The sequence below is a fragment of the Coturnix japonica genome, chromosome 19, assembly GCF_054131305.1.
Source record: "Coturnix japonica strain WE chromosome 19, WE-NBRP24, whole genome shotgun sequence".
In the NCBI taxonomy this organism is placed as follows: Eukaryota; Metazoa; Chordata; class Aves; order Galliformes; family Phasianidae; genus Coturnix; species Coturnix japonica.
In genome coordinates this window covers 2,885,087-2,911,369 of record NC_140681.1, presented here as the reverse complement: position 1 = coordinate 2,911,369, position 26,283 = coordinate 2,885,087, and the positions used below count along the sequence as shown (strand labels likewise).

The window sequence follows — 26,283 nt, the reverse complement described above, 5'->3', positions numbered from 1 at the left end:
CACCATCTGATCTGTTGTCTTCCTGCAAAATGCTTAGCTGCATTTAGAAATACAGCAATTAGCATGATTTGATTAAACTTCTTTTGGAGGGGAGACGATAACTAACTGCTCTCTAAAAAAGATAATTGCATTGGCATATGTTTCTTCTTCTGTAAGGGGCTCTCCCAGTACATAACTGCTGACAGTTTGGGAGTGGAGGGCCTCACAGCACAGGTAGTCTCATTGTGTGCTGTCAGCTTCAGAATGTGCCTCTGCTGGTGGCTTCTCTAGGAGCCAACACTCATGGTCTCTGCCACCAGCAGACAAATGGAACTGTATGTGTGCTGGGCAGAGATTCCAGCATTATGGTTCTATGACCTTATCAGCCAAAGGAGGCTTTTCACACTGCCACAATGTGTACACTGCTTTTTTAATGATTTTTAAGTGACAGTTGATGTATGTTGCTCAGTTCACCCAAAAACAAGTGCCTTTACATTAGTGTTCAACTTCTTCTTTCCAGAATCGTCACCCCTCTAAGTAAATTAACCTTTCGAGTCTGGAGCCATCAAACGTTAAAGTCTGATGTCCTCCTGGGAAGTGCTGCCCTGGATATTCATGAGACCTTGAAATCAAACAGTATGAAACGTAAGTACAAGTTCGAGTGCAGTGGGTAACTCTCTCGTGGGCCTTAAGTGTTCCTTTTGTTGCTACAGATTGTACATCTGTATCCTCACGATTTTTCATTATAATCCTTATTTCCTTATACACGGTGTGCCATGGTGTCATTGGGAGCCTGATATTTTTCAGTTTACTTTTATGTTCAGGAGAGAAAGCGTAACTGATAAGTGGTTCCTATTACGTAGCCTAAGAACTGATAAATTTCTGACTTTTTTCTTGTACTTTTTCAGTTGATCAGGTAGTGGTAACATTGCACCTTCTTGGTGACAGAGAGCCAGCAGAAGTGGTTGGAGATTTGTCTGTCTGTCTAGATGGAATGCAGGTAGATCCTGAGCTCCTGACCAATGGTGATGCCTCAAGTACAAGAAGTAAGTGACTTTCAGTTTAAATATACAATCTATATATTATCTGGAATACAAAGACTCTGTTTTTTGTTTTTTTACTGAATGCTTTAACACAGTGCTTTAGTAACGGTAATGAGTGGTTTATTTGACTTGGTGTTTGTAGACACCAGAACTTTTATGCACTTTTATTTGAGGTGGAGTCATAATCAGCAAAGATTATCAGCATTACTGTAAAGTAAATAAGACCAGCACCTTAGGTTTCTGAACTTTGCTTGCTTTGTCTAGCAGTTACGAGCTACCATTGTGCCTTATTTAACAAAAGCCTTTAGATTATCTCAATTTTAATAAGACTACGAACAAAAAAGAAATAAAATGGATAAATTTAGTCTATTCTGGCTAGGAAACAGCTTTATACTTAATTTTTGTTAAATATCTAAATGAAATGCTTGCATAGATTTTGCTGGAGAGAGAGATCCACTCTTTTTTCTGTTTATCCTTGTTATCTGAGACTGAAGATGCCAATTCTTAACTGAAAGTCTTGAATAAGTGTAAAATGTGTAATTACATTAAAATAAAAGTAAGGCAGTTCATTACCTTTGGTTGAGACAAAGGTGCATTTCTGAGGGTGATGCAGTGTGCAGACTAGAATTAGATGGGAGGTGATTTCTCAAGGATCAAACAGGCTATCTGTGGCAGAAAGCAGCTTAGTTAGATGGTTAGTTGGCTTGTGCCAGAGAAGTGTTTTCGTTTGTTGAAGGACTAAATGAAGTCAGTTTCTGATTCCATCCAAATAATCCAAATACGTGTTAAAAAGATTGTGGTCTGATGGAGTGTGATCTTGTTTTATTTTCTTTTTCTAAAGAAAGCCCAAACACTGCGAGGCTTATAGAGCAGGGCTGAGGTATTTTGGTGGTGAAAGTAACAAATTTCCCTCAGGTGCAATACTTGAAGTAAAATCACAAGTGGAAGCTATTTCCTTAAATTAACCTACTGAGAAAAATGTATTAGTAAGTAGGAAAAGTCATGCACAAAAGAATAGTCATTCTCAGACTGAGTACAATTTTGTGCTGTCAGATGTTAGAAAGCAGCTCAGCAGAGGGTTCCAAGATGACAGATAAGGTGTCTGAAGCAGATGAGAAAGGAGAGAAATCAGTGTAACATGTTCTGCAGTCTAAAGGCGCTGACTGGTGGTATGTTGTTGCCTGTCTGGCCTTTCAAGTTAAGTTTCTGTTTCTGGAATTGGAATAACTTCCTTGAACAGCACGTCATGGTAAGAGTTTACATCCAACTCCTTTACATCTGTAGTTAGTTCCCATCAGAGCTGATAATTGATTTCCTTGTTAATGGCATTTGTTTAATTCGGTGGAATCAAGTATTTGTGCTATCGACATGAGTGAGCATTTCAGTGCTGCATATTCAAGTACTGCAAGTGCTGGCACAAAAGGCAAATATTTGCAAGGTAGCTGAATAAGCAGTTGAAAAACGTCTGCAAATCTAAACTGAACTGTTATAATTCTTTTTGGAGAGCAGCCAAACTTGGACCTGCTCCAAAGCCTTTACACTACACTGTGTACAGAGAAAGGAAATGGTCCAGGTCAGAGAGACCAGTTCTGAAGCAAACCCATGCAGCTATTTGCTAGCCAGCCAGAGAGAGGATTTCAGAGGAATTTGTTGTCCTACCTGCTCTGCCTGCCCTCAGAGCAGGGTCAAGAATATGAAAAGGGAGCTCCACTTGAAAAATGGAGATGAGTGCTTGATACTGCTCACAGAGACAGAATTGTGTACCTTTGGCAATATTCATGCAGTTGGATAAGGTATGGTTATATTTTCCATAAGGTGAAAATGTTACTGCTTTTGTACTTTGTGGCAGCAGTGCTTTAAGAAAGTGCATACACATACATAGGTGTGAAATGTGTACAGCCTTAAAATAAGGCAGTAGATCAGCAGCATATAAGTGTACAGCTTCTGAGAGAAATCTGGGCTTTAAAGACTTCTGGTTTTAATGCTTGGAAGTGATTCCAAATGTTGCTCATACTGCTGCTGTCCTTTTATTTCTGGTATTTAAGGTCCTACACAGAATGATAGCTCCAAAGCAAGAAGTGACGCTCGGTAAGACTTCTTTCCCTTCTTTTATATACTTAATGTTTACATGTCTGAGTGAGGAACTGTATGGTTTACAAACATGATGACTGAATAATTTGTTCAGATCTGAGCATATCCTTAAAGAAAAATTACACTATTGTACATTCAAATATTTAATTGTCTTTAAAAACACGTTAATTAAAACTTTGTTTAACATAACTAGCAATAGGAACTTTTTTCCAGAATTAAGCAGACCTGTACTATACAAGCTCAGTGTATGATGAGAGCATTGGCTTTGAATTCAATAACTTCATTAACTCTTTGCAGATTTTTCTTTCTTTATCTGCTTCATTTAAAATGCTGTAAAACTGCGTGGCCTGTTGTTCTTTGGCATCAGAACAGGTGCCTTGGTTCAGCTGAGTCCATCAGCACAAATAGTTGGGGTGTTTTATAACAGGGTACACAGAGAGATTTAGGTTCAATTAATCTTCACTGAGCAATTAAGTGTGTTGTGAGGTGCATATATATCCTACTGTCTCTGTTGTGAGAACAGCACTTTGTGTTAAGAGTGCTAACATTGATGAGGCCAGTAATGTTTTGGCTGACGCAGCACCTTGCTTTGTAAATTTCTGCCTTACAGAGAACTGAAATAAGCCTGATGTTGCATTGGCTCTCATACCTCGATACACATTCCTAGTTCAAAAATTGTGAGCCTCTAAACATACATTATCTCAGATTTGTAGGTCTTGTGAAAAAGCTCGAGCTCAATGCAGATTTTCACTATCACAGGCAAATTCTGCTCTGTTTTAAGAACATGTGGTTGAATCTCTCAACTGTCCCCACTGTAAGGAAACTATTTCAGGGATCATAGCAGCAGTAGATGTTATTTTTCTCAATGAAAACTTGAAAGCCGCAGCTCAGAATTAAAGGATTTGTCTCACTCCGAAGTACTGAGTATTTCTCCTTCTAATGTGTGCTGACTGCAGCTTCCATTCTCGATACAAGAATAAAAATCCCAAATAAAATGATTTGAAATTTAATTTCCCAGTGATAAAACAGATTAAAATAAATATAATAAAAATAATGCATAAAAATAAATATAATCTTTAAAGAAGCCCCACTGATACATAAACACCATGTGTTTTTTACACTTCTGTTACACAGCATGGAGGTATATGAACTATATTTTGCTTTGTTAAGAAGATACCAAAAGATAACAGTTGCAGTGTTTTAAGATTGATTTGGGATTATGTCCCATACAATTTAGTGGGATAAAAGTGACCATATTTAACCTGCAGTGAGCACCAAGCCATGGTAATTAGTTTCCAGTACTACGAGTATTTTAAGTGTCTATACAATGTGCAGCACTCTGAGATGAGATATGGAATAGCTTCGTTCATCTGTAAGAAAGCAGGAAACCTCACTTAGCTGAGCAGTCTAGAGTCTTCCCATAGAAGTTCTATATAGTGCTGTTTCCTTTTTTTATCTCAGAAACGTGCTTCCCTGCTTGAGTGTGGAATGCCAGAGTGTGTAAGAGTATAGTAATAGTAATAAGAGTTTGTGTGGTTTTATTACCATCTAATAGGGCTTTTGGTGTTCCTGAAGTATTTATTTTAAGGATCATGTAAGCGACTTGGAACATGTCTAGCAGCACTTACTGCTGTCTGTATAGTTACATTTCATATGCACCATTGTCTTAAAATACCTGATATAAGTACACAAAAGATAAAAGGTTATACTTTTGACTGTAAAGTTCTGACAGAAGCAGTGTGCTTCCTGGGACCAGGGGAAAGCTAGGCTATAATTCTTGCAAACTTCACATCCCTAATGATTTGTACATTATGTCGTAGTCATTTATTTTAGGGTGGTTGTAGCATGGTATGAATTGTCTTGGAAACACTTCTTAACAGAAAGGGTAGTTAAACACTGGAATAGGCTCTCCAGGGAGGTGGTTGAGTCACTGTCCCTGGATGTGTTTAAGGGTTGTTTGGATGTGGTGCTCAGAAATATGATTTAGCGGAGGGTTGTTAGAGTTAGGGTACTATGGTTAGACTGCGGTTGGACTTGATGGTCTTTAAGGTCTTTTCCAACCTGAGTGATTCTGTGATTCTATGTGTACCACACCTAGTATAGAACAAAGGTGCATTTGACATTGATATTGAGGTCAGACATACGTGATTCTACTTGATCCCTTATGCCTTGTGGTTTAACTGGTTTTACCTACTATCTATTGTGCATTTATAAGAGGTAATTTTAAAGGCATTGGTCTGAAATTAAACCTGTGTATTTGTTACTTATGGCCTCTGTATTTGACCTGCCAATCCACTAGATTAACAAAATGCTTTAGACATAAAGATGTAGATGCATTTAACTTTGCTCAGTGGAGTATGAATGTACCAGATTAATACATTGCTAGGTGTAACTGAGCAATACAGAATGAATGAAGACAGCTATTTCAAGTGAAGTGCTTGAAAAGTTGAGATGTCATTTATGAATTCGTAGCTCCTCGTCAAAATGTTAATGCTTAGGCCTAAATTCTCTATCAGTATTCAGGACTGAGCTTAGGGGGAAAATCTGTGTGTGTAGTTAATTTGTCTACAATTTTCAAACATTCTGTTTGTTCTGAACATATGCTTACTGTGTGGAGCCAATGCATACAGGCTGTTCTCCAGTCTTAATCAGCTTCCTATCTCATTAGAGAATAGTGGCATTCATGGGAGGAAATAGCTGAGCAACAAAATGCAGAGGGCCTGAAGGCAGGTATATTGAGTTGGGGAATGAAAAGGAGATTTCAGCAGTGGATGTGTGTACATCTGTTTCACCACCTTTACATCAACTGAGGTCTTGAACACCTCAGGGGGTAAATTCTCAGTGTTTGTACAAACATGTTTTTTATAATTAACATGAATGTAAAAATCTTATCTGGCCATAGTTATTACATTCTCATTTCTGTTTTAAAACTTGTCATCCATACACTCTTATTATAGTTCTCCTTTTTGTCTCCTCCTACAAAGGACTAACTCAAATGGCCTTGAAAGCTCTGAAGATGCTGCTCCAAATGAAAACAAAACTGTTAATGGCAGTGATTCTCCACTGCTCACAAATGGAAGCTGCAAACCTTCTCGACCTCCAAGGCCTGCTAGACCGCCTCCACCCACACCCCGCAGACCCGCATCTGTAGCTGGTGCGTATTCTAGGGCCAGACATCCATTTCAAAGCTATTGATGAGCTGCACAGTCTTAAAATGAACACAAAGATTTCCAATGAGTGTTTATAACTACAATTTTTTTCATGGTAAATTCTTGGATAATTCCTATTTTAACAGTTTGCATTCAATATCATTGATTCTCTTATGAGTAATTTCTTGTTTCCACGACTGAGAAGTGATGATTGTAGTGATACTGCTAAATATATTGGAGCCGGTGCCAAAAGAACATGAGTGAGTGCTACTGTTGCATTCAGTTAATTTTAATGAGACCTATGAACATATTTGCTGAAGGACTTACAGAACTGTCTCAAGTAGATAATAGTGGGGTTTGAAAGACTGCTAATTTCTTTCTACTGTTCTGGTTAAATTCTTTGAAACAGCAGCACCTCAAACATTGATTGCACGAAAACAAATAGGTTTTTTTGTCTATCTTATAATTTCAAAACTACAAAACTTTAAGACAGTGGTAGGTGTTTTCAGGTTAACTCCTCCACATGCACACTCTGCCATCTGTTTTGGCGGTCTCATTGTGACAGTTGATAAATACTGAGGCTGGATGGAAAACTTGGCTGCAGTAATTGTTTTAAAAGGTAAAGGCAGTGTAGTTTAGTAATAAGACTGGTGTATAGTTCTTAATACTGCCTACCAAATGGCCTGCATGGGGGAAGAAATCTGAAAGCACTTAAAGAGTATATGTATTCTCCCTTTCACACCCTTCATTTTCCCACATCGTGTCAAATCTCTTCTTCAAAATGTTATGCATGATATCTCAAAAATTATTGCAATAATGGGAAGTCCGTAAATGCAAACAAATGGCTTTTTCTTTATAGTCATCTGGTGTTTACAGAGTGCAGACAAGTTGCTTTGCTAAATAACATAATTTGTAATATCAAAGCTGTGCAGCTGATTGCAGTTCTTGGATTAAAGCAGTTTTAAGAGTGCAACTAAATTGCCTTTTTTTTTCCTTAGTTTTTGTGTGAAGTAGAAAATGTAGCTGTGTGTGCACTTCCAACTACCACCTTTTGCATGCTTACTTGTGGACTTACAAATTCTGCAATAGGTTACCAATAACGAGAGAAATACCAGTTAAAAATTTGGTTTTTTTCTAATCTGCCATAGGAAGTGTAAATGGTTCTCCATCCACGTCCACAGAGAATGATGGGGCCAGTGCAGGTTCACTGGCAGGTGCAACTGCAAATACGTCTTCAGAACCGAGCCCTGAGGGGGCAACAGCAGCAACAACAGCTCCTGCAACTGCTGCACTCACCACACCTCCAGTGTCAAGACAAGTCCAGCCAGTAAATCCTCCAACTCAGGCACTAACCACAGTCAGCCAAGGTCCTCTTCCACCTGGGTATGAGTTTAATGCATTTTTCTGCTTTTTCTGTTTTCTAATTTTAAGCATACAAAAATACAAATAACATCTGTCTTTTCCTGCATAACAAAAATTCCCAAAAGCTTTTAAAATAAAGGTTTTCTAAACTGTTTGACCTAGTGGACCTTCAAGTGGGTGTATATGTGTGTGTGTGTCTGTGTGTGTATATACATATGTGTATATATATAAACATATATATACGCACATATATACACACACATACACACATATATGTATAGTTTAGTCAAGAAAGGAATTCAGTTTGAGTAGTTTAGATGCTCTTTGTAAGCTGCTAAGTCAGTGAAACGGAGGTTTTAAATAGTGAGACAACCTGCTGTCTTCAAATTAGAGTGAAGTCAAGCAGTAAGAAACTGGTTTAAGTAAGTAGAAGGAAAGTTATTGTTGCGGGACGTAATCTGCTATATGTCTCTACGTTTTGGAATTCATACATTGCGTCTCCTGAGAGCATTGTGGGCACCATCTCATACCCATGTGGAATTTGTTACATGATTGGTCTCTTGCTTCGAAGACATGATTTAGGTTCTTAACTTTTTCTTTAAAAGATAGAAATGTTTCCGTACTCTGAGTGAGCGAAAGCAAAAGCTTCCTAATGTGAGTGGTATAGTAGGTGAAGTATTACCTGCTTTAATTTGCCTGCAGTTAAAGCAATAGATAGCTTGGATTACCACACTTACAGGATAACTGTGAAAGCAATTTTGAAGATGTCGGTTGTTGCTTTACCATTTTTATTTCATTAGAGATGGCAAATTACTGTGCATTTTCCTCCATGTTACATTTGATACATATACAGGAGTAGGTCAGCGTCCCAAATGCTGCATATTCAGAAAATACAACTTCAGTTTCCCTTTATGATGATCTGCTTATATGTGATGTGTGCATCATTTGCATAATTTGGAGATTTAAATTAAATGAGTATTATTCTAATAGGGGATTATTCTCCACAGATGATTCTGCTCAACACGTTACTGATCCGTTTGATATTGAATACAAATATTGCTTGCTGAGACAGCATGTGTATGCATGAATTTTAGCCTTAGTTTATCAGAACCTAAAGGTGGTTATACAGAAATTTGTTTGAAAGTTGTTGTTCTAAATGCTTCAAGTGTTTTACTAAGATAAGCATTTTATGGGAAGAAATGTTTCTCATCTTTTAGTGTATCCTTCATACTGATGAGTGGCTGGAGTAATTCCACCTTGAGATAGATAAAAGTGTCATTTTGATTGCAGTTGGGAGCAAAGAGTAGACCAGCATGGTCGTGTATATTATGTAGATCACGTTGAAAAAAGAACAACGTGGGATCGGCCAGAGCCTCTTCCTCCAAGGTAAGCCATGTAAAGGCATCTGATTGCCTTGGATGTGCCTGGACTGGGTGTATCTAAAAATGACTATCAATTTACTACAGCTGGAGAGCACATTTGTAAATTGCAACATGAACAAGTACAAACAATTTATTCAGTTGGTCTCCAAATAGTTCTACAGTATGGAAAAGAATTAAATGTCAGTGATAATAAAATTGAGATTTCTTGTCAAAAGTGTATGCAAGTGGATATGTGCTATATACAGGTGAAATCAGTAGGCACGCTTGACTATAAAAGTTAATCAAAACCACAGAACGGTATTTTGTGATTAGGACAAATATTAACCTGAGCATGAATGCTGTTAGTTATTGTGAGGTTATTGTTTACAGTCCTTTGATCTGTTCTTAGGATTCCCAGCTGTTAAATTACTATACTCGTATAAAGAATCTTTAGTTTGTAGGCATTTCCAGCTGTTAGAACAGCCAGTGATGTTACACTTTGTGGAAACGGTGTTCTCATTTGTTATTCTTTTTTTTTCTTCTATACTGAAGGAAAACACAACTCTTCTATTGCAGTTCATTCGCGCTGAAGTGATTCATGTATTAGAGAATTAACAAAGTAAAAGCACACAGGACAGTAAAGAGAATTGGATTTTAAAGAACAAATCAAGCTGGCATAGAGTAAAGGGAACCTAACTGTTATATTCAATTAATAATAATCTGAGAGGATTTCCTACTGCATTATTAAAACTTACTCAGCTTCATGGTGGTTTTATTCACATTTGGGGATTAGAACCAGATGATCTTTAAGGTCTCTGCCAGCCTTATGAAATATTGTAAATAGTGTTGATGTTTGGGGACTGAAATATTGAGGGGAGAAAAAAAATTCCCCCCTCCCCAGCAAACAGAGTTTTTGGATTTCTGTCCAAACAGATTGAACTCATTGAAAAGAGTGTTTAGAAATCTTGTATTGTACCACTCAACCATCTGAGTTTTTCTTGTATTTTTAGGAGAATCCCACAGATTATTGTATTACAGATTGGCTGGGGTAAATGCAGTATTAACAGTACAGTATTGACAGTGTTTTGTGTAGCACTTGAAAAGTAGGTTTCAACCTTTCAGTGCTTAAACTGGAAGTACAGGAATCAGGATGAATCTCACTTGGGAAGAGCATAGAGGGGGTTACATTTGTTTTTAGCTCTTTGCATTATATTAGTAGAGAGTGAAAGATGAAAAACACATCAAAATGAGCCCGTGCCTTAAATCTGCTACCAAACGTAATGGATGTCTGACTGAAAAAATTTCTGAACTGTTAAAATTGTCTGCTCTTGAGAACTCACACATCTAATTTTATTTTTATTTTTTTTTCAAGCTGGGAGCGACGAGTTGACAACATGGGGAGAATTTACTATGTTGACCACTTCACAAGAACAACAACGTGGCAGAGGCCAACGTTAGAGTCTGTCCGGAATTATGAGCAGTGGCAGCTTCAGCGCAGTCAGCTTCAAGGAGCTATGCAGCAGTTTAATCAGAGGTTTATATATGGGGTAAGAAATGCAATGCTGACTGTAAAAGCTAAGAGAAGCATCTTTTCCCAGTTCTGAAGCCATTATTCTCTCTTCTGCAGATTGAAACTAGGTTTATATAATTGTCTTGAGCCTGTTTATGGGTGACTTCTCCCAGCAACAGTTCCAGACTTCTTCATTACAGTTTATTATTTATGTGTATAGCATCTTTGAGTTTGTGGTATGGTATGAAGTATTAATTGGTAACATTGGTCCATGTCCTTGCAATGGCTGCAGACAGTGTGACGGTTTTTATTTGTCAGCTAAATATATATTATGTTCTTTGGTAACATTTATGTATAATGTTGATAAAATTAGTGCTGTTTTATTTATATTGTGTCTTGCAATGGCTTAGCCTAAGACTGGGAAGGAAGGCCGGCTCAGAAGCTATGTTTCTATACTGGGTAAAATGAAATGAATGTAATGAGGGCAGTGGAATTGAAGATAAACCTTCCAGAATTGTAGATGCATCGTTTGCCTCTGAATAGTAGAAATAATGCCTGTGCCTATAATATTAGATGCATTGCCTCTGAAGTACACGACAGATAACTGAAATGCTACTGGCTTGTCAAGAACAGAATGGGTTCTGAGGCAGTAGGGAAAAGAGTTCTGTATGCAGGAATGAAGCAGCTTGCTTTCTGCTTGTTTTGGGTACCACCATACTAATTTCCCTCTGTGTAGGCAGGGGCACTTCACAAAGGATAATTATTTTCTTGGCTCTGCAGTTCATTAAGCATGCCAAGGGCTGTAAAATTAGCTAACAGAGGAGCTTAGTACCAGGAAATAAGTGAGGCCAAAGAAAGGACCAATTTGTAATGAACCGTGTACTGTCTTTGTATGCAGTTTCTACATCTTTTTTTAGGGGAAAAAAATATGTTGGCATCTTTGGTTATATATAATTTCAACAAAAACACAGATATACTTCAATAATTTATGATGGCAGTGTTAGAACATCTGGAAAGCAAATGGATGGTAGCTGGCCATTATTAATGCACCATTTGTTTGTGTGACTTGCAGAACCAGGACTTTTCTTCCACTCAGAACAAAGAATTTGATCCGCTTGGCCCACTGCCACCTGGATGGGGTAAGACTGATTAGAAATAGTGTTTTGTAATGCAATGTAATTAGACATTAAAGCATTAAAGATTTCTGCCAAGTTATTTTATCAGCTCTTCTAGGCTACTTTTGTTTAACTGAAAATCTAGATTATTTTTTTTTTCAAAGATAAATCCAGCCAAGAATTCTGTTCAAATATCAAGTCCTGACAAGGATGTGCAGTTCTGAAGTACATTAGAAACTACAAAGTATTCTTTTTTTTCTCAGTAATTATCAGGTCATAATCGCTTCTCTCACACTGTCATCCTATTTTGCACCACACTCATTAGGCAAGGTTTACCCCCTCTCTCTCTTCCCTGGATGTTTATTGCTCTGAAAAGCTTTTGTAATGACAACTAATAATCATCTTGTCCATCTCCCTGGAATACATTTGTTTGGGTTTGTACTTCACAGGTTTAACAATTTACAATTAATGCAATTCTTTGTGCATGTGTGTACCAAAATGTAAAGCTGGATTCCTGCTGTGACTGTGAGGCAGATGTGAGAATTCAGGTGTCAGGATACACAGGCAGCGTTCTCAGGGTTGTAAAGCAGGTGACTGCCTCTCAGAGTTCGAGTTGGGTTTTTGTTTGTTTTTTTCAAACATAACTATTTAGATTTTTGTTCTCAGGTAGACACAACATCATGCCATAAACTTGTGCCCTCGCTTGTGTTTTCTTGCACTACATACACAATATGTAAAAGCATGTTTTTTAGGCTGATGTTGCTGGGGAAGCCGTGAAGCTGAATTTCCATGTTGAAATTAGTTCTGCTGCCAGTGTAGCTCCTATAGACAAGTGTTTGCTTCCAGGCTTCCCTTGTAAATTGGAGCTTATTACCTGCAATAGTCAAACTCTGGCCTTTTTATGTAATTTGTCTTCTGAGTTCTGCATGTCTTGTAACTCCCTAAATAAAAAATGGTGTAAAGAAATGCAGACTGGTCCAGAAGACCAAATCCTGGCATTTATCGTAAACGTTTTTCAGTCATGCAAATATATTTATCTGAGTGAAAATCTTGGAAACCACATCACTTTTATTTCCTGTCTATTTAGTACATGAGTATTTCATGTTGCTGTTGTTATGTTGCTGTTTGCACACCTTTGTACTTTCTTGATTCTTATATGTACCTCTGCAACCTCTTTTGTCTTTGTTTTCTACATGGTTTGTGCGGCATATAGCAAAAGTCAAAGCAGCTGGGATTTCCTGTGGAGAAAACAGCCCATGTTTTTACTTTCTTCCAGTTATTTTTTCCTATTGCTAAAAAAATAACATAGTAAGGGATCTTAACATGGAAAGTCATCTTATCTGTGTTTTAATCCTTCTACGTTTTTAGCTTGGAAAAATACCTGAAAAAGCTTCTTAAGAAGTGCAAGCAGTAGGCCAATGTATGCAATGCAGGTGAATCTCTTGTGATTAACTGTTTCCTTCCCACTAATGTTTGTATTGTTGCTATGATGTCCAGACTCTCACTGCTATAAGCTGCACAGTTGTAGACAGCTGATCTTTTCAGGGCAATAATTGAGATGCTAAGAAATTATGCATGAACACTTGAAGTGCAGCTTTTCCCTGAGGATGGGTGATGGTGCAGTTTCATATGATTATTAGCAGTTGCTATTATTTAGATAAACTCCTGGTTTTGAATAGACTAGGAAGGAGTAATGTCAATGAAAGTGAAAAGGTGTTGTGTTAAAGGAGCTACGGAGAAACCTGAACATAGGTGAGGCTGTGGCAGGCTCTGGTAGTTGGATTTATTTGTTGTATTTAATTATTTCAACAATATGGTAACCAAGGTATTGAAATTTGTTTTCTTTTTGTATATTTTAGAAAAGAGGACTGACAGCAATGGCAGAGTGTATTTTGTCAATCACAACACACGTATCACGCAGTGGGAAGATCCCAGGAGTCAGGGGTAAGAAATCAATTACAGCTTCTTGTAAATCCGAAATGAAAATGTAATAAAGAAGTGAGAATGAGGCATTGGCTGGATGATACTGCTTACAGCTCAAGCATAGGCTGTCACAGAATCATAGAATGGCCTGGGTTGAAAGGGATCTTAAAGATCATCTGGTTTCAACCCCCCTGCTGTGTGCAGGGTCACCAGCTACCAGACCAGGCTGCCCAGAGCCACATCCAGCCTGGCCTTGAATGCCTGCAGGGATGGGGCATCCACAGCCTCCTTGGGCAACCTGTTCCAGTGCATCACTACCATCTGAGTGAAAAACCTCCTCACAGTATCAAACCCAAATCTGCCCTGTCCCACTTCAAAACCATCAACCCATGTCCTATACACAGTTCTCAGGCAGTTAATATTAAAGGATACCACGGAAATTGAGATTGTAATATGGATAATATAATGTAATAGATAGTAATAATAGAGTTAGCAGGAAAATCTTGCTCAGCAGCAGTGAATTAATTCCCCAGAACAGTTCCTACCATTTTCATATACTGTATATGTATTTGTATTGCTGCAGGGGAGAGAGAAGGATTTCTTCTTGATGCAGAAGATTCTGAGTCAAAATTTGATTATTTACCAAACAGATGATAGCAAAGAGATAGAGATGGGAAACACAAACTCCAGGAACTGCAGCACTTCCACTTTATCATTTTTAAATAAAATTAAATCTAAAAAAAAAAAAGAAAAAAAAAAACTAGAGGCACTACCCCACAAGTAATGGATTCTTGTATTTCTCTTTAGTTTGGGGTCCAGTTACTTTGTCTCTCAGAGGTAGGAAGTGAAAAGTGAAGGATGTTTTCATCTCACTCAAAAAATCTCGGATAAAATTTCCACCAAATGAAACAGTTTGGCCTGTCCCTTACAGAGGAGGAAGAGAAGTGGAGGGGCTAAGAGCAGTAGCCAGAGATGACGACCTTTGCATGTCAGGCACATCTGCAGCAGCTGACTGAATGGAAAACACTGTTATTTCTAGTAACCACCCAAATTTATAGCTGGAAATGTGGCCCTACAGTGTCTTTCTGTAAACTCTGTAGAAGGACTCTGTAAACACTTTGGTGGAGTGCTACTACTCAAGTGTTCCACATATTTCAAGATACACTTACACTGATGTCAAAGTTGAGGTGGGAGTTGTCAAAAAAGGTCACTGTTTGTATTTTCTTTATGTTCTTTTATTTTTGTCATTCTGAAACACTTAGCTGCTGAAATTATATGTGAGGTAACTAAGGCTACTTACTAAGACAGTGTCAGTTTCAGAATAAAACTGTAATAAATGACAGATTCTATTTGCTGTTATATTTCTACACAACTGAAGGAGCTAAAAATTCATTTAAACAATCACTGTGGTCTGAGAGCTGACTTGAAAATTGGAGAGAAAAAGGCAGAATAAGTGCTGAATGGAAAGTTTCGCAGTCTGCACTTCTAGATCCACTTGAATTTTTACTGTCTCAAGTCATCGATCGGTTGCCTTGATTGTATTAAGTTGTATTAAGTTACCATGTATTTTCTTGTACTCACAGTCAATTAAATGAGAAACCCTTACCTGAGGGCTGGGAAATGCGATTTACTGTGGACGGCATTCCATATTTTGTGGATCACAATAGAAGAACCACTACATATATAGATCCCCGCACGGGCAAGTCTGCTCTGTAAGAGTTTTTTAACTACTGCCTTTTAAATGTGAAGTTCAACAGCCATCATTAAGTTTATTTTCTCTGTTTTGTGTGCAGGAAGTTTTACACGTAAACTTTTTGTTTTCTTAGTCCACTGATGACACTCCCTGAATATTGAACACTCCCTGTACTTTGAACACATCAGAATTCCCCTTGCTTACCAGTAGATTATGATATGAGCTTCATTAGTATTTCTAATGACCTGATCCTGTTCTTTCATTTACTAGTCTTTCTTTTTATAAGTACTCTTTCTTTGCATTTCAGGAGATTCAGTGGAATTAAAACCAGAACTTAAGAACAAACTTAAAAGTAACCGAATGATGGCTGACATCCCATTCTTACTATTATAATTTTCTAAATACAATTAATAGGTAGATACCATTGAAAAAATACTGCATATACACTTTACAGTGTACAAAGGAGAGTTTTTTTAGTTTAAAAGCAAACAAAAAGTTATCAAATGAAATATCCAGCCAGAAAGCCAACTGAACCACGTAGCCCCATAGACAATAAATGAGCAGACTTTTCCTTAAATTACAAAAACATTTTTAAAATTCTTTTTTCTCTCTTTGGTTCCAGAGACAATGGACCCCACATAGCTTATGTACGGGACTTCAAGGCAAAGGTCCATTATTTCCGGTTCTGGTGTCAGGTACAGATTTCTTTATTGGGAATATTTGGTTGCTGTTTTGTGCTCTGCTTACTTGCTGTAAATGAACCATTTATTCAGTGCTCTACAAATAAAATCAATCAAATGAAATTAATCAACCTACTTTAAATGAGTTTAAAAGGGGGAGAGTAAACACCAGGCCTGTATAAACTGATGCAACTGAGAGGGCAGCTTTAATACTGGGTAAAGAAAACCTACATTTATTTACAGTTTATTTTACGAGCTGCTCAATTTAAGAATGCAGTTTTCCTTATGCTGTTAATAAGTGAATGTGTGGAAGCATAGTATTCTAAAATGCAGTTAATGCACGATGTAGTTTCTGCACAAATGCTTCTGATAGAAAGTGCAAGACATTTGAGATAGGACGTGTCTGTCTTGTTACAGATTGGCACGACCTTACATAGTAGCAAATTATAATGTTAGTCTTGGTCCTTTAAATTCTGCAAATACCAAAGGATTTTGTAACTTGGTACCTTGGAAAAAGTCATAAAGTGTTCCCATTTGCAAAAGTCAGTGAATTATAGTTTGAAAAAGCAGAATGGAGCCTAATTTTTCACTTTGCACAGAATAACCATAAAATAGTTTTTGTATTAAATGTTGTGCTGGAAGACCTTGCTGATTTACACTGTGCGTTTGATCTGAATGTTTTCCTATGTTCTAGAAGAGTATGCTTTGAAGCTGTTCAAAGCAGGATCAGAAGGCCTGTGTACCTTACTGTAGATCTCAGTTGTGGAAGCAATTGTTCTTGGTGTAAATTAAAATGGAAGTGTCTTGATTGCTGACTGCTTTATATGGATTATTGAAATCTGCCTCTACCTCATAGAACAGTGTATATAGTAAACTACAGTGTTACAGTGTTAGAAACATGAAGTGATTGTGTATCTCACCTCTGAAAAATGTCATTTCAGCAACTGGCAATGCCACAACACATAAAGATCACAGTGAGCAGAAAAACATTGTTTGAAGACTCATTTCAACAGGTATTGGACTAAAACATATTAGCAGTGGGCGTGGGAAGTTGAATTGAAGCAATCTGTTATCTGTGTGCCATTCTTAATGCCCTGACACCTTAATAGTGTTATTTTAATAGATACTAACAAAAACTAGCAGTTAGGATACAGCCATGCTTATTATATCTAAAGATCATGCAAAATGTGAAATACTGTCTCCAAGTGATTCATGTGACTGTTTCATGGACACAGTGATTTTATAAATATATCTTCATTTATTTATTTTTTTTTATTATTATTATTATTTTCCACCAAGTTCTTTAAAATCTGTTGAGTCAGCATGCTCTGCTGTGTTGGCACACTAATCCTGTGTTACATAAGCCCAGTTTTGTACCAAAATACGTTAAGCTGAACTGTGTCTTGGTGTTACAGATCTTCAAACAAATAATGAAATGGTTGAAAGAAAACAAAACTGATTAATTGTATTTAAATAGTAGCAAAATTTAACTATGCTTAGAGACCAAAACCATGTTGAAGATTTGTTTCTGTACAGTATTTGTAATGCTTTGCAATTCTCCTTTGACTTTTTTAATGTTAATTGTGGCAATAAAATCGCTTCCATTGCTTGTTAAATAGAAGCTGAGAGCAGCTGTTTTTCAGTCTGATAGGGAGAAATGAATTTGAACGTGTAGAAAGAATGTGAGATTCCACTTGGTCAAGTAATATAAAGGGAGCCAACAGCAGACAAAACAAGTCCTGGGAGTGAAAACTGATTCCAAACTAGTTTCTAGAGTTGCACTTTGTCATTTTATAGTAATTGCAGAGGTAATAAAATTATCACGAGAGAGCTCATATAACCATGTATCAAGGGAGAGTTCATATAACCATGTAAGTGTCAACCAACCTTGGCTGATAACTACAGGCTAGTACAGACTTAACATAATTTTTATCCAATTTCTATGCCTTTCTTTGCAAACAATTTTGATTCTTTTTTGTTTTGTGAGACCCTAATTCCATCTCTTCATTGCTTGTAGCTCAGGTACCACTCAAGTACCATTCAGGGTCATATTTTAAAGATCCTGAATTTATGTGCTTTGGCCCCCTGTTATTTTTTGGCTGGTTTTTCTTTTTTCCTTTTTGTCAAGTATTTCTGTACTGTTGGCCTAAGCATGAGAATTTAATTTGCAAATTGTTATTTTTCTTTTTTTTTACTTGTTAATCTGTGGAAGTACGGTTGCTACTAACCTAACCCCTCAAATGTGGTGAATATTCCATAAGCAAGTACTGTTTCGTGTATTCATTATTCCTTCAGTGCTGCTTGACACAGCAAATAAGATGTAATAGTAATATGCCCAGCCAATGCTTATAGCTGTTTTCTTCACACAAATTGATTGTTTTTCTTTTACTAAGATAATGAGCTTCAGCCCTCAGGATCTGCGGAGACGTTTGTGGGTTATTTTCCCTGGTGAAGAAGGATTAGACTACGGAGGTGTTGCAAGGTAAACAGAACTAAAATGGCAAACAGTGCTTTTTCCCACATGTTTTTGTGAAGACTTCTCTGCAGCACTTTCAGAATATTAGTGAAGCTTATTCCTAGTCTTTCCTTAGAATACCACTGTGTGTCTTTAAAATTGTTTGAAACTATTTTCAGTTCACTTTAGGAATTGCTTTAATCTGTCTCAACAGATGCAGTTTATTGACTTAGTCATGATTGTTGATAACCACAGTAGAGGTTTACAGAAAATGGGTGGAAATCTAGTTTCAAGTCAAACTTCTTACGTGAATGTACTGAGAAGAGCATAAATTAATTAGCACTGCCTAAAAATTTACAGTTTAAATCCATGATAGCATTATTAATTGCCTCTTTAAAATGAGGGGTCATTTTCCAAACTACTGACTGTTGGATAACTTTGTAACTGCTTACTAAATTGTCATTTATCTTAGTCTCAGCTCAGTTTAGCCATACTTTCTGGAAAAGAAAAAAAAGCCAGTTTCTAGGTCAGCTTTCAGCTTATCAGTTAGCTAAGCCCATTTTTAATCTTTTGAAATGTACTTTTTGTTGTTTGCAATTTCAGGGAATGGTTCTTTCTACTGTCACATGAAGTTTTGAACCCAATGTATTGCCTGTTTGAATATGCTGGAAAGGATAACTACTGCTTACAGATAAACCCAGCCTCCTACATTAATCCAGACCATCTGAAATACTTCCGTTTTATTGGAAGATTCATTGCCATGGTACATTCAAAAACATTAAAGTTGTCTCCTGGAATTTTTCCTTTAAATATTTTGCCATCAAATGCATAATTTAAAAATGCATATTTGAACTAAAATTTTATGAGATGTTTGTATATAGCTATTATGAGTATAAATGAATTAAGTATATTAGCAGCTATAATATTCCTGGTTGCTGTAATATTTAGCTGTCAGATTTCATCGGTGCACAGTACAGAATGTTGTCATATTGAGTATTCAGTCATCCTATGCATTATTTTGTCTGTTTTCATGTTCTTCAGGCTTTGTTCCATGGAAAATTCATTGACACTGGTTTCTCTCTGCCGTTCTATAAACGTATCTTAAACAAGCCAGTAGGACTCAAGGATTTAGAATCTGTTGACCCAGAGTTTTACAACTCTCTCATCTGGGTAAAGTGAGTTTGACTTGATTTTGTTCTTGAAATGGCAATAAAATGTTTATTTTTCACTTATGCCAGAAAGGAAATGTAAATTTAATACTAAAAAAAAAAAACAACCTACCAGTGAGCAGTAGGGTACATCAATTACACAACAGTAATGGAACTTTAGCACTCATTTAAGATGTACAGATAGATACGCAAGATTTCGTTGCATTTTTAGTTCACTGGATATTCTGCACAGCATCTTGCGTTCCACTCTTACTGTTTTTTAATAAATTGAGCTAGACAGAAGTGGTAGCCCTGCATGCTGTTACTGGTAACATGAGTCAATTCCACTGACACTGGAAGTCAGCAACAGAAATCAGCACAAATGCTTTCAGTAATGCTTTAAAATAGCTGGTTTAGTTATAGAGCGATTTGGTACTTACAGTCACAGTTAGCAAGTGCAGCTTATTGTTTACTGTCACGTAATTCTTATGTCAGCCATACCTGCATTTTTTACTAAAAGGTTAATATCAAGGATTTAAAGTTAATTCTCGTATATTTTCTAGCTGTTGTTGCTTTTTTGCTCCAAGGTGAATGATTTAAGACCATTTCTACATCTAGCCTTCCATGCGTGTGTTGTCAGTCATTTGTATGCTCTACATTCATGTTGTTTCTAAGTCCTCCTTCACTCCTTTGCAGATTTCCTCTCAAGAGAGCAGTAAGTAGAAAAGATCTGGAGTTTATAGACCAGAACCATTTTGGAAATGTCATAAAGATACTACGTAGAAAAAATTTTAAGCCCCGTTTAGCTTTAACACATTGTAATTTGGGACTAATTATATAATAGCATGATTCCAGGGTCATTATACACCATTTGTTCTAATAACGGTGGTGATTTTCTTTTCCTGGCAGTTAAAAGCAGGAATTGGGGTTGAGGAGTAGAAGGGATAAACAGGCAGTTAAAACTTCTTCAGCTATAATAATAAATAAGAATTCTTTTAAAATCTGCAACATTAGGCTGGTTTCTGTGTCTAAAAAGGTAAAACAGGTTTCACTCAAGAATGATAAAACATTTTTTAGAAAGCTTTGAGGACTTTGCAGAAGATGGAGATGGATGCATTTTTAAAAAGCAGAAATAGAAAAGATGAAAAGTAGCGCATCTCTGGTGATGAATCTTGGGGTGGTTGTTGTAAGCAAGGAAGAAAGGGTGAAAGAGCTTTTGAGGTATTTGCAAGATGAAATAGGAGTTCTGGATTACTTTTGAAGAAGTAGCCTGTTCTGTGCTGAGCAACGTGCTGCTGAAAGCAGTGAGTGAACATTTCATTAGGAAACTTCAGTAGTTAGTGTTCATGGAATTGAGACCTGAATGGGGAAAAAAAGATCTAAGGCTTGATTCTTGTAATTAAAGAATCTCAAGTTGGTGTGTATTCTTTTCTTTGTAAGAAGAGTGCATTATTTGTTATCCTGTGACTTACTGAGTTTGAGAAACCAACAGTGAGAGAAAGTCAAGCTACAGGGAAGAAATCTACATTGATTGGTCTTTAATCAAGGGGCAAGGATCTTGTGAATAAATTCTAGTAAGTTACATGTGTAACAGAATTTACCTTAAGAACAGCCTCAGTCCATTAATGTTCTGTGGAGAGTCTATAAGTGAAGGAGCAGTATTCACCTCTTGTAAAAATAGTCACCACTTTGCCTCTGTACAGATGAGCTGGGCACTTGTTCAGCACTATCATTTGCACATTTCAAAGCAGTGTTTTGGCTTTTTTTAATAACATCTGATAACTTGAAGTGTCTTTTGGTGCAGAAGTGTGTTATATTTGTTCTTTGTATAGTCCTTTTGGTGCATGAGTTACTGTAATGGGTCAAAAGGCAGAACAGAGCCTTCTGAATATCAGTACTAGGCTGCTTGTCAATGGCAGTGAAGAGGACTTGTAGACATTACAGATTATTTCCTCCCCCTCCTCACCTTTACTTCAAAGTGTGCAGCATTGCCAGACAGCATTCAGGTGATAGTTTGAGCTTTCCAATTACAGAAAGTTTGAGTAAGTTTCCAAGTAGGACCAGCAGTCCCTGGTGGCAAAGATAGGAGAAGCTTACATAGGAAGGAGGGAACTGGGAACTTGACAGAAGCAAGTTTTAGATCTCACTTTGTAAGTGTTAAATTCCTCCACTATGCTGGCTACATATGCTTGTATTAGTTTACACTTAATGTTCTAAAGGGGTTTCTTATTTAATAGTTTGGCTGTTTGAGTTTTTTTTTGTTTTGTTTTGTTTTTTAACTTGTAGTTTATTGCCCTGGATAAAAAAGCAACGAGGAGACTTAGGGCAGTAGCAAGAACTGTTCTGAAAGGTACCTCTAGAGAAAATACAAACTGCTTATCAGTTACCATATCTGTAGTGATACAGAAGTCTTCTAATCTGTAGTCCATTAAAGGCTTTACCCCTTTTGAGTAAACACGGAAGTATGTGAGTATTTTGGAGTAGAACCTTCATATCTCATGCAGAGGTCAGTAGTTGAACCTGCTTACCAGCACTGCTGAAGGAAATGACTGTAAATGTGCAGTAAGAAAAATCACATGTGGCAGGGAGGATATCACTTTATTAATCACCAAAAAAGCAAATGGTGCGAGTTCCCAGGAAGCTTTGCAGTAATGTTTAATCGCTTTCTGTTCTGCCTATTAGGAGTTCATTTTTCTCATTCCCACTGTTTCAGAAAATCCATAGAATTACTTTGTTTGGAGAGACCTTGAGAGTTCTTCTGGTAAGGCCCCTCTGCTCAGGCCGGGTCAGTTAAAGCAGGTATCTTTCATTTAAAGGAAGAAGTAATTTTATTCTGCCATCCATCAGCTCTCCTGAGGTTTTGTGCAGCAGTGTGTATTTTGGAAAGATCAAATTCAGAAGCGCCATTGCACCACAGCACTAAATACATCATGGTGATGTTTTCAGTATTGATGTTTCTGTGTTCATGATTCGGGACAAGTGTCTTAGTTTTGCGTTTTATGTTGAGGAAATGTTCATCATGTGGTTTCATGCCAGTTGTCCACAGAACACAACCACACTGTGCTGTCACTCCCCCTCCTCAAAGGAAGAGGGGGGAAAGAAAATGTGGTTGGAAGATAAATGAAAGAAATGCTCATAGGCTGAGATAAGAACGTTCTAAAGGAAAAGGAAGAAAAAGAGAAACGTCAAGTAAAGGCCATACGAGTAGAGAAAACAATTGTCCTCTGCTTATCATAGAATGGCCTGGGTTGGAAGGGACCTCAAAGTCCATTGGTTCCAGCTCCACTGTTGCTGGCAGGGGTGCCAGCCACTAGGTAGGACACCATCACATTAGCAGTGTTTGGCCACACCTTGGAAAGCAGGGCCTCGGTACATGTTGTGGCTATTCCCCTTTCCCAGCTCCTATTGCTGTGCGTGGCATCATATGATATGCAATATCTCTTCAGTCAGTTTAGATCAGTGCCCTGGTGCCCTTCCCCCTCTTCCCCACACCCAGCCTGCTGGCTCAGGGGCTGCAGGGTTGATGCTGTGTCAGCACTGCTTGGCAGGAGCTAAAACATGAGTGCAAAACCAGTGCTGCTCTAGCAGCAAGTGCAGAGCACAGCACCGTGTGGCTGCCATGGGGACAGCAACCTTGTCCTTGCCTGCCCCAGTGCAGCACGTCTGTGTATGTGCATCACTGCTTTAGAGAAGCACACAGCAACATAAGAATTGCAGTGTTGCACCTGTTCTGGCTATTAAACCATATAAAGAGGATAGAGATTTGAGCAATTTTTGTTGGGTGAAGGTGGTTCTTATTTGGTAGTTTCAAATGAGAAGATTCCTCTTTATCAGGAATGTTTTATTTTGTTAATTTAGGAGCTTGGGATATTTTGATATATGTTTTCAAGATAGTCCCATAAATATACTGGAGTTGAAGATAATTCATGAAGCGTTCTGAGTCTTTTTCTTATCTGTTACTTGATAAGGCAGCAGGTAATGAAACACACAACAGTGTCATTACTTGAAAGGCTTTTGTACTCCATAAACATTCCACTTAGAGTCAGTGGGTAACTTGTCAGCCCAGTGTCGGATGAATCTAAGGATACTGCTGTACCTCTCTCACAGTTAACTTATGCACATTGGTGGGGTGAAGTCTGTAGATCTTGCTGCAGAACCACAGTTATTGTATAACATTTCTGTAACTTAATTCTTGAGCTCTAAACAGTTAAGAAAAAAAGTCCTTAAGATTCTTCATACCTGTATCTTTTACTACATACACAGTCTGGACCTGGTTATTTATGATTACATTTTCTTCCTTGCAGAGAGAATGATATTGAAGAGTGTGGCTTGGAAATGTTTTTCTCAGTTGATAAAGAAATTCTAGGTGAAATCAAAAGCCACGATTTGAAGCCAAATGGCAGCAACATTCTAGTGACAGAAGAAAACAAAGAAGAATATATTAGGTAAGATTAAAGGAAGATTTTCAAATGCTCTTCTCCCATTTCTTTTAGCTCAATCAAGACAATGCTGTCAAACCATGTAATATGAGGCATGATTGAAATTATGGCTATGGATAATTGCTGATGTTGGTAAAATGTGGCAATTGTTCAGATTCCGTATTTGAAAGAAAAATATTGATGGCAATATTTTAACAATATTACTTTTTCCAAGAGATTCAGTTCAGTAGAAGTTCTATCTGTTTCTTTTTCCAGAGATAATTAATTTTAGCAGAACGTCGTGACAACAACTGTGAACATCAGGTGCTTTGCCGTACCATTGCATACATTTATTATTCACATTTTGGCTTCATAGACTTCTGATATTCCTCTCAGCTTTCTGTGCTGTTGCTTCCTTTTAACCAAAGGATGTTTTTGGATGCTTTTGTGGTAAACTGGATTTTCTAAAAATGCTTGTTTTGTTACCAGTTTCCATGTGAACTGCCCTTATGGTGCTGTTATGTCTTGGTGTTTGTAACAAGTGAACAGTGCAATGTGTTGTACTGTTGAAAATAGAGAATTGTGATATAGCAGCACCAGAATGTTTTAAAGCAAGGAAAGGAGCCCTGTTGCAGAACGGCGGGAGAAAAGCAAACGACCACAGCTGTCATTGACATATGATCAGCCAATCTCATTTATTGCTTGGCTGCGTGTACATTTATAATACGGATAATTAGCTCATACATAGTGCAAAAGCAGAGCTCATCATTGGTTCCCAATTACATACCATCCCCAAGTATCTTTGCAACATGTAGTTATCATCCTGATAGTTACTCCCTTGCTGAGTTCACAAAACCATGGCTAGTTTCTCACCATCACAGGGCATCCTGTTGTTCTTGCTGTCCTTGCAGGTGGTACGGCTGCTTGTTTAGATGCACTGTGTTTAAAACCCTTCTCAGCTAACCAGCTGTAAATAACACTCTCTACAGAGCCCGAAAGTGATTAAAGAAAAATGTGAGCTATGAGGTGCCTTGCCTCAAAATATCCCCTTTTTGTCTTGAAATGTCCTCAGTGAGCAGCAGTGTACAAGCTCTGTTTTAATGTGTAAACATCAGCATTATCTTGCACAGAGAATTTGCTCTGAACAAAGAAAAAGAAACAAACAAGAAAGCACTGTGCATGTGGCAGGCAATAAATGAATCAGTAGAATTTCCCTCTTCCTTACAATCTGAACTGCAAAGGCTTTTTTGTGGGCAGGTTTTGAGGAATGAGGGAGTAGAAATTGTTTTCGTCTCAAGTCATTTGGAAAGGTTTCACAGAAACGGTGACATTTGCAGAAGGAACGTATTGGCATTGGCAGTTGTGCCAAATACTCATTGGGATAGAGAGGAGGGAGTACCTGCAGAAGACCGTTCTCTTCTGGTTTTGAGGAACCCAGGGAGAGCTCAGATTGCAGCTTAAGCAATGTTCTTTTGTCGCACTCTGGGACCTGTGTTATCAGAGTTTCATCTCTCCTTTCAATTCCAGTTCTCCTGACAGGTTAGGCTTGAATTCAGCATAATATCTGCTTCTCCCTGGGTTCAGGTTCCTCAGGTCTCCTGCCTGCTTTTCACCCTTTTCTTAATGGAGAGTGGAGTTTCTACCACAGAGCACAGTTTCATGATTAACAGAAACAAATATGGAACTTTCCAAATGGACATAGTCATTTCTTGGTAAGCTAGCAGTCCTACTTATCTTCACCAATACAATTGACCTCAATTTTACTTTGTCATGGATAATGACTGAGATTTCTGGGGAGGATATTAGATGAACACAGCTCTGCATTTTTTTCTTCCTCCGAACAGCAAGGGACTCCTGTGCTCTCATTAATATCATCAGTGAGTAGATGCTGCCTTCTGCTGGAGCCTAAAATGCTTTCTGCAGTTGAGTGGTTGGAAACATAGGGTTTTAACTTAAAATTGTTTGCACAGAGTGAAAGTTGCGAATACAATTAGAATACAGTTACACAGTGCTCTATCCCCAGCACTTTCCATCATTTTTCTTAACACAGCTTACGGTTCATTTCAAAACAAACTAACAAAGATGAAGTTGGGTTAGTATAGCCCATTTTAAATGATCCTTCTGTGTCTTTTCCAGGCTGGTAGCAGAATGGAGACTTTCACGAGGTGTTGAGGAACAGACACAAGCTTTTTTTGAAGGCTTCAATGAAATTCTGCCACAGCAGTATCTGCAGTATTTTGATGCTAAGGAGCTGGAGGTAAAGGATTCTTTGACTAATGCCAGATCCATACTTAAATTTCTGTCAGTGTCTGAAGAGCAGAGTTCATTAAGGCTGGCAGTTCTGTTTTCAGGATGT

General features: G+C 37.7%; 1 protein-coding gene across 6 annotated transcripts in view; it reads left to right on the top strand.

Annotated features, from left to right (window-relative positions):
* The window catches only part of LOC146757788 (E3 ubiquitin-protein ligase Itchy-like), a 57,507-nt gene that overhangs the window by 26,103 nt on the left and 5,121 nt on the right, over positions 1 to 26,283 (top strand). For 3 of the 6 annotated variants that reach the window (XM_085520124.1, XM_085520125.1, XM_085520123.1), the window contains 17 exons: positions 500 to 624; positions 888 to 1,025; positions 3,068 to 3,110; positions 6,098 to 6,267; positions 7,411 to 7,645; positions 8,915 to 9,010; positions 10,358 to 10,532; positions 11,568 to 11,634; positions 13,470 to 13,554; positions 15,117 to 15,245; positions 15,849 to 15,921; positions 16,848 to 16,919; positions 18,300 to 18,388; positions 18,965 to 19,124; positions 19,403 to 19,536; positions 23,814 to 23,954; positions 26,064 to 26,184. In XM_085520124.1, coding sequence (XP_085376250.1) covers positions 500 to 624; positions 888 to 1,025; positions 3,068 to 3,110; positions 6,098 to 6,267; positions 7,411 to 7,645; positions 8,915 to 9,010; positions 10,358 to 10,532; positions 11,568 to 11,634; positions 13,470 to 13,554; positions 15,117 to 15,245; positions 15,849 to 15,921; positions 16,848 to 16,919; positions 18,300 to 18,388; positions 18,965 to 19,124; positions 19,403 to 19,536; positions 23,814 to 23,954; positions 26,064 to 26,184 — 2,053 coding nt within the window. Of the gene's footprint in view, positions 1 to 499; positions 625 to 887; positions 1,026 to 3,067; positions 3,111 to 6,097; positions 6,268 to 7,410; positions 7,646 to 8,914; positions 9,011 to 10,357; positions 10,533 to 11,567; positions 11,635 to 13,469; positions 13,555 to 15,116; positions 15,246 to 15,848; positions 15,922 to 16,847; positions 16,920 to 18,299; positions 18,389 to 18,964; positions 19,125 to 19,402; positions 19,537 to 23,813; positions 23,955 to 26,063; positions 26,185 to 26,283 lie in introns of those variants that run through there. The other 3 variants (XR_014935917.1, XM_085520126.1, XM_085520127.1) reach the window with 3 other exon arrangements.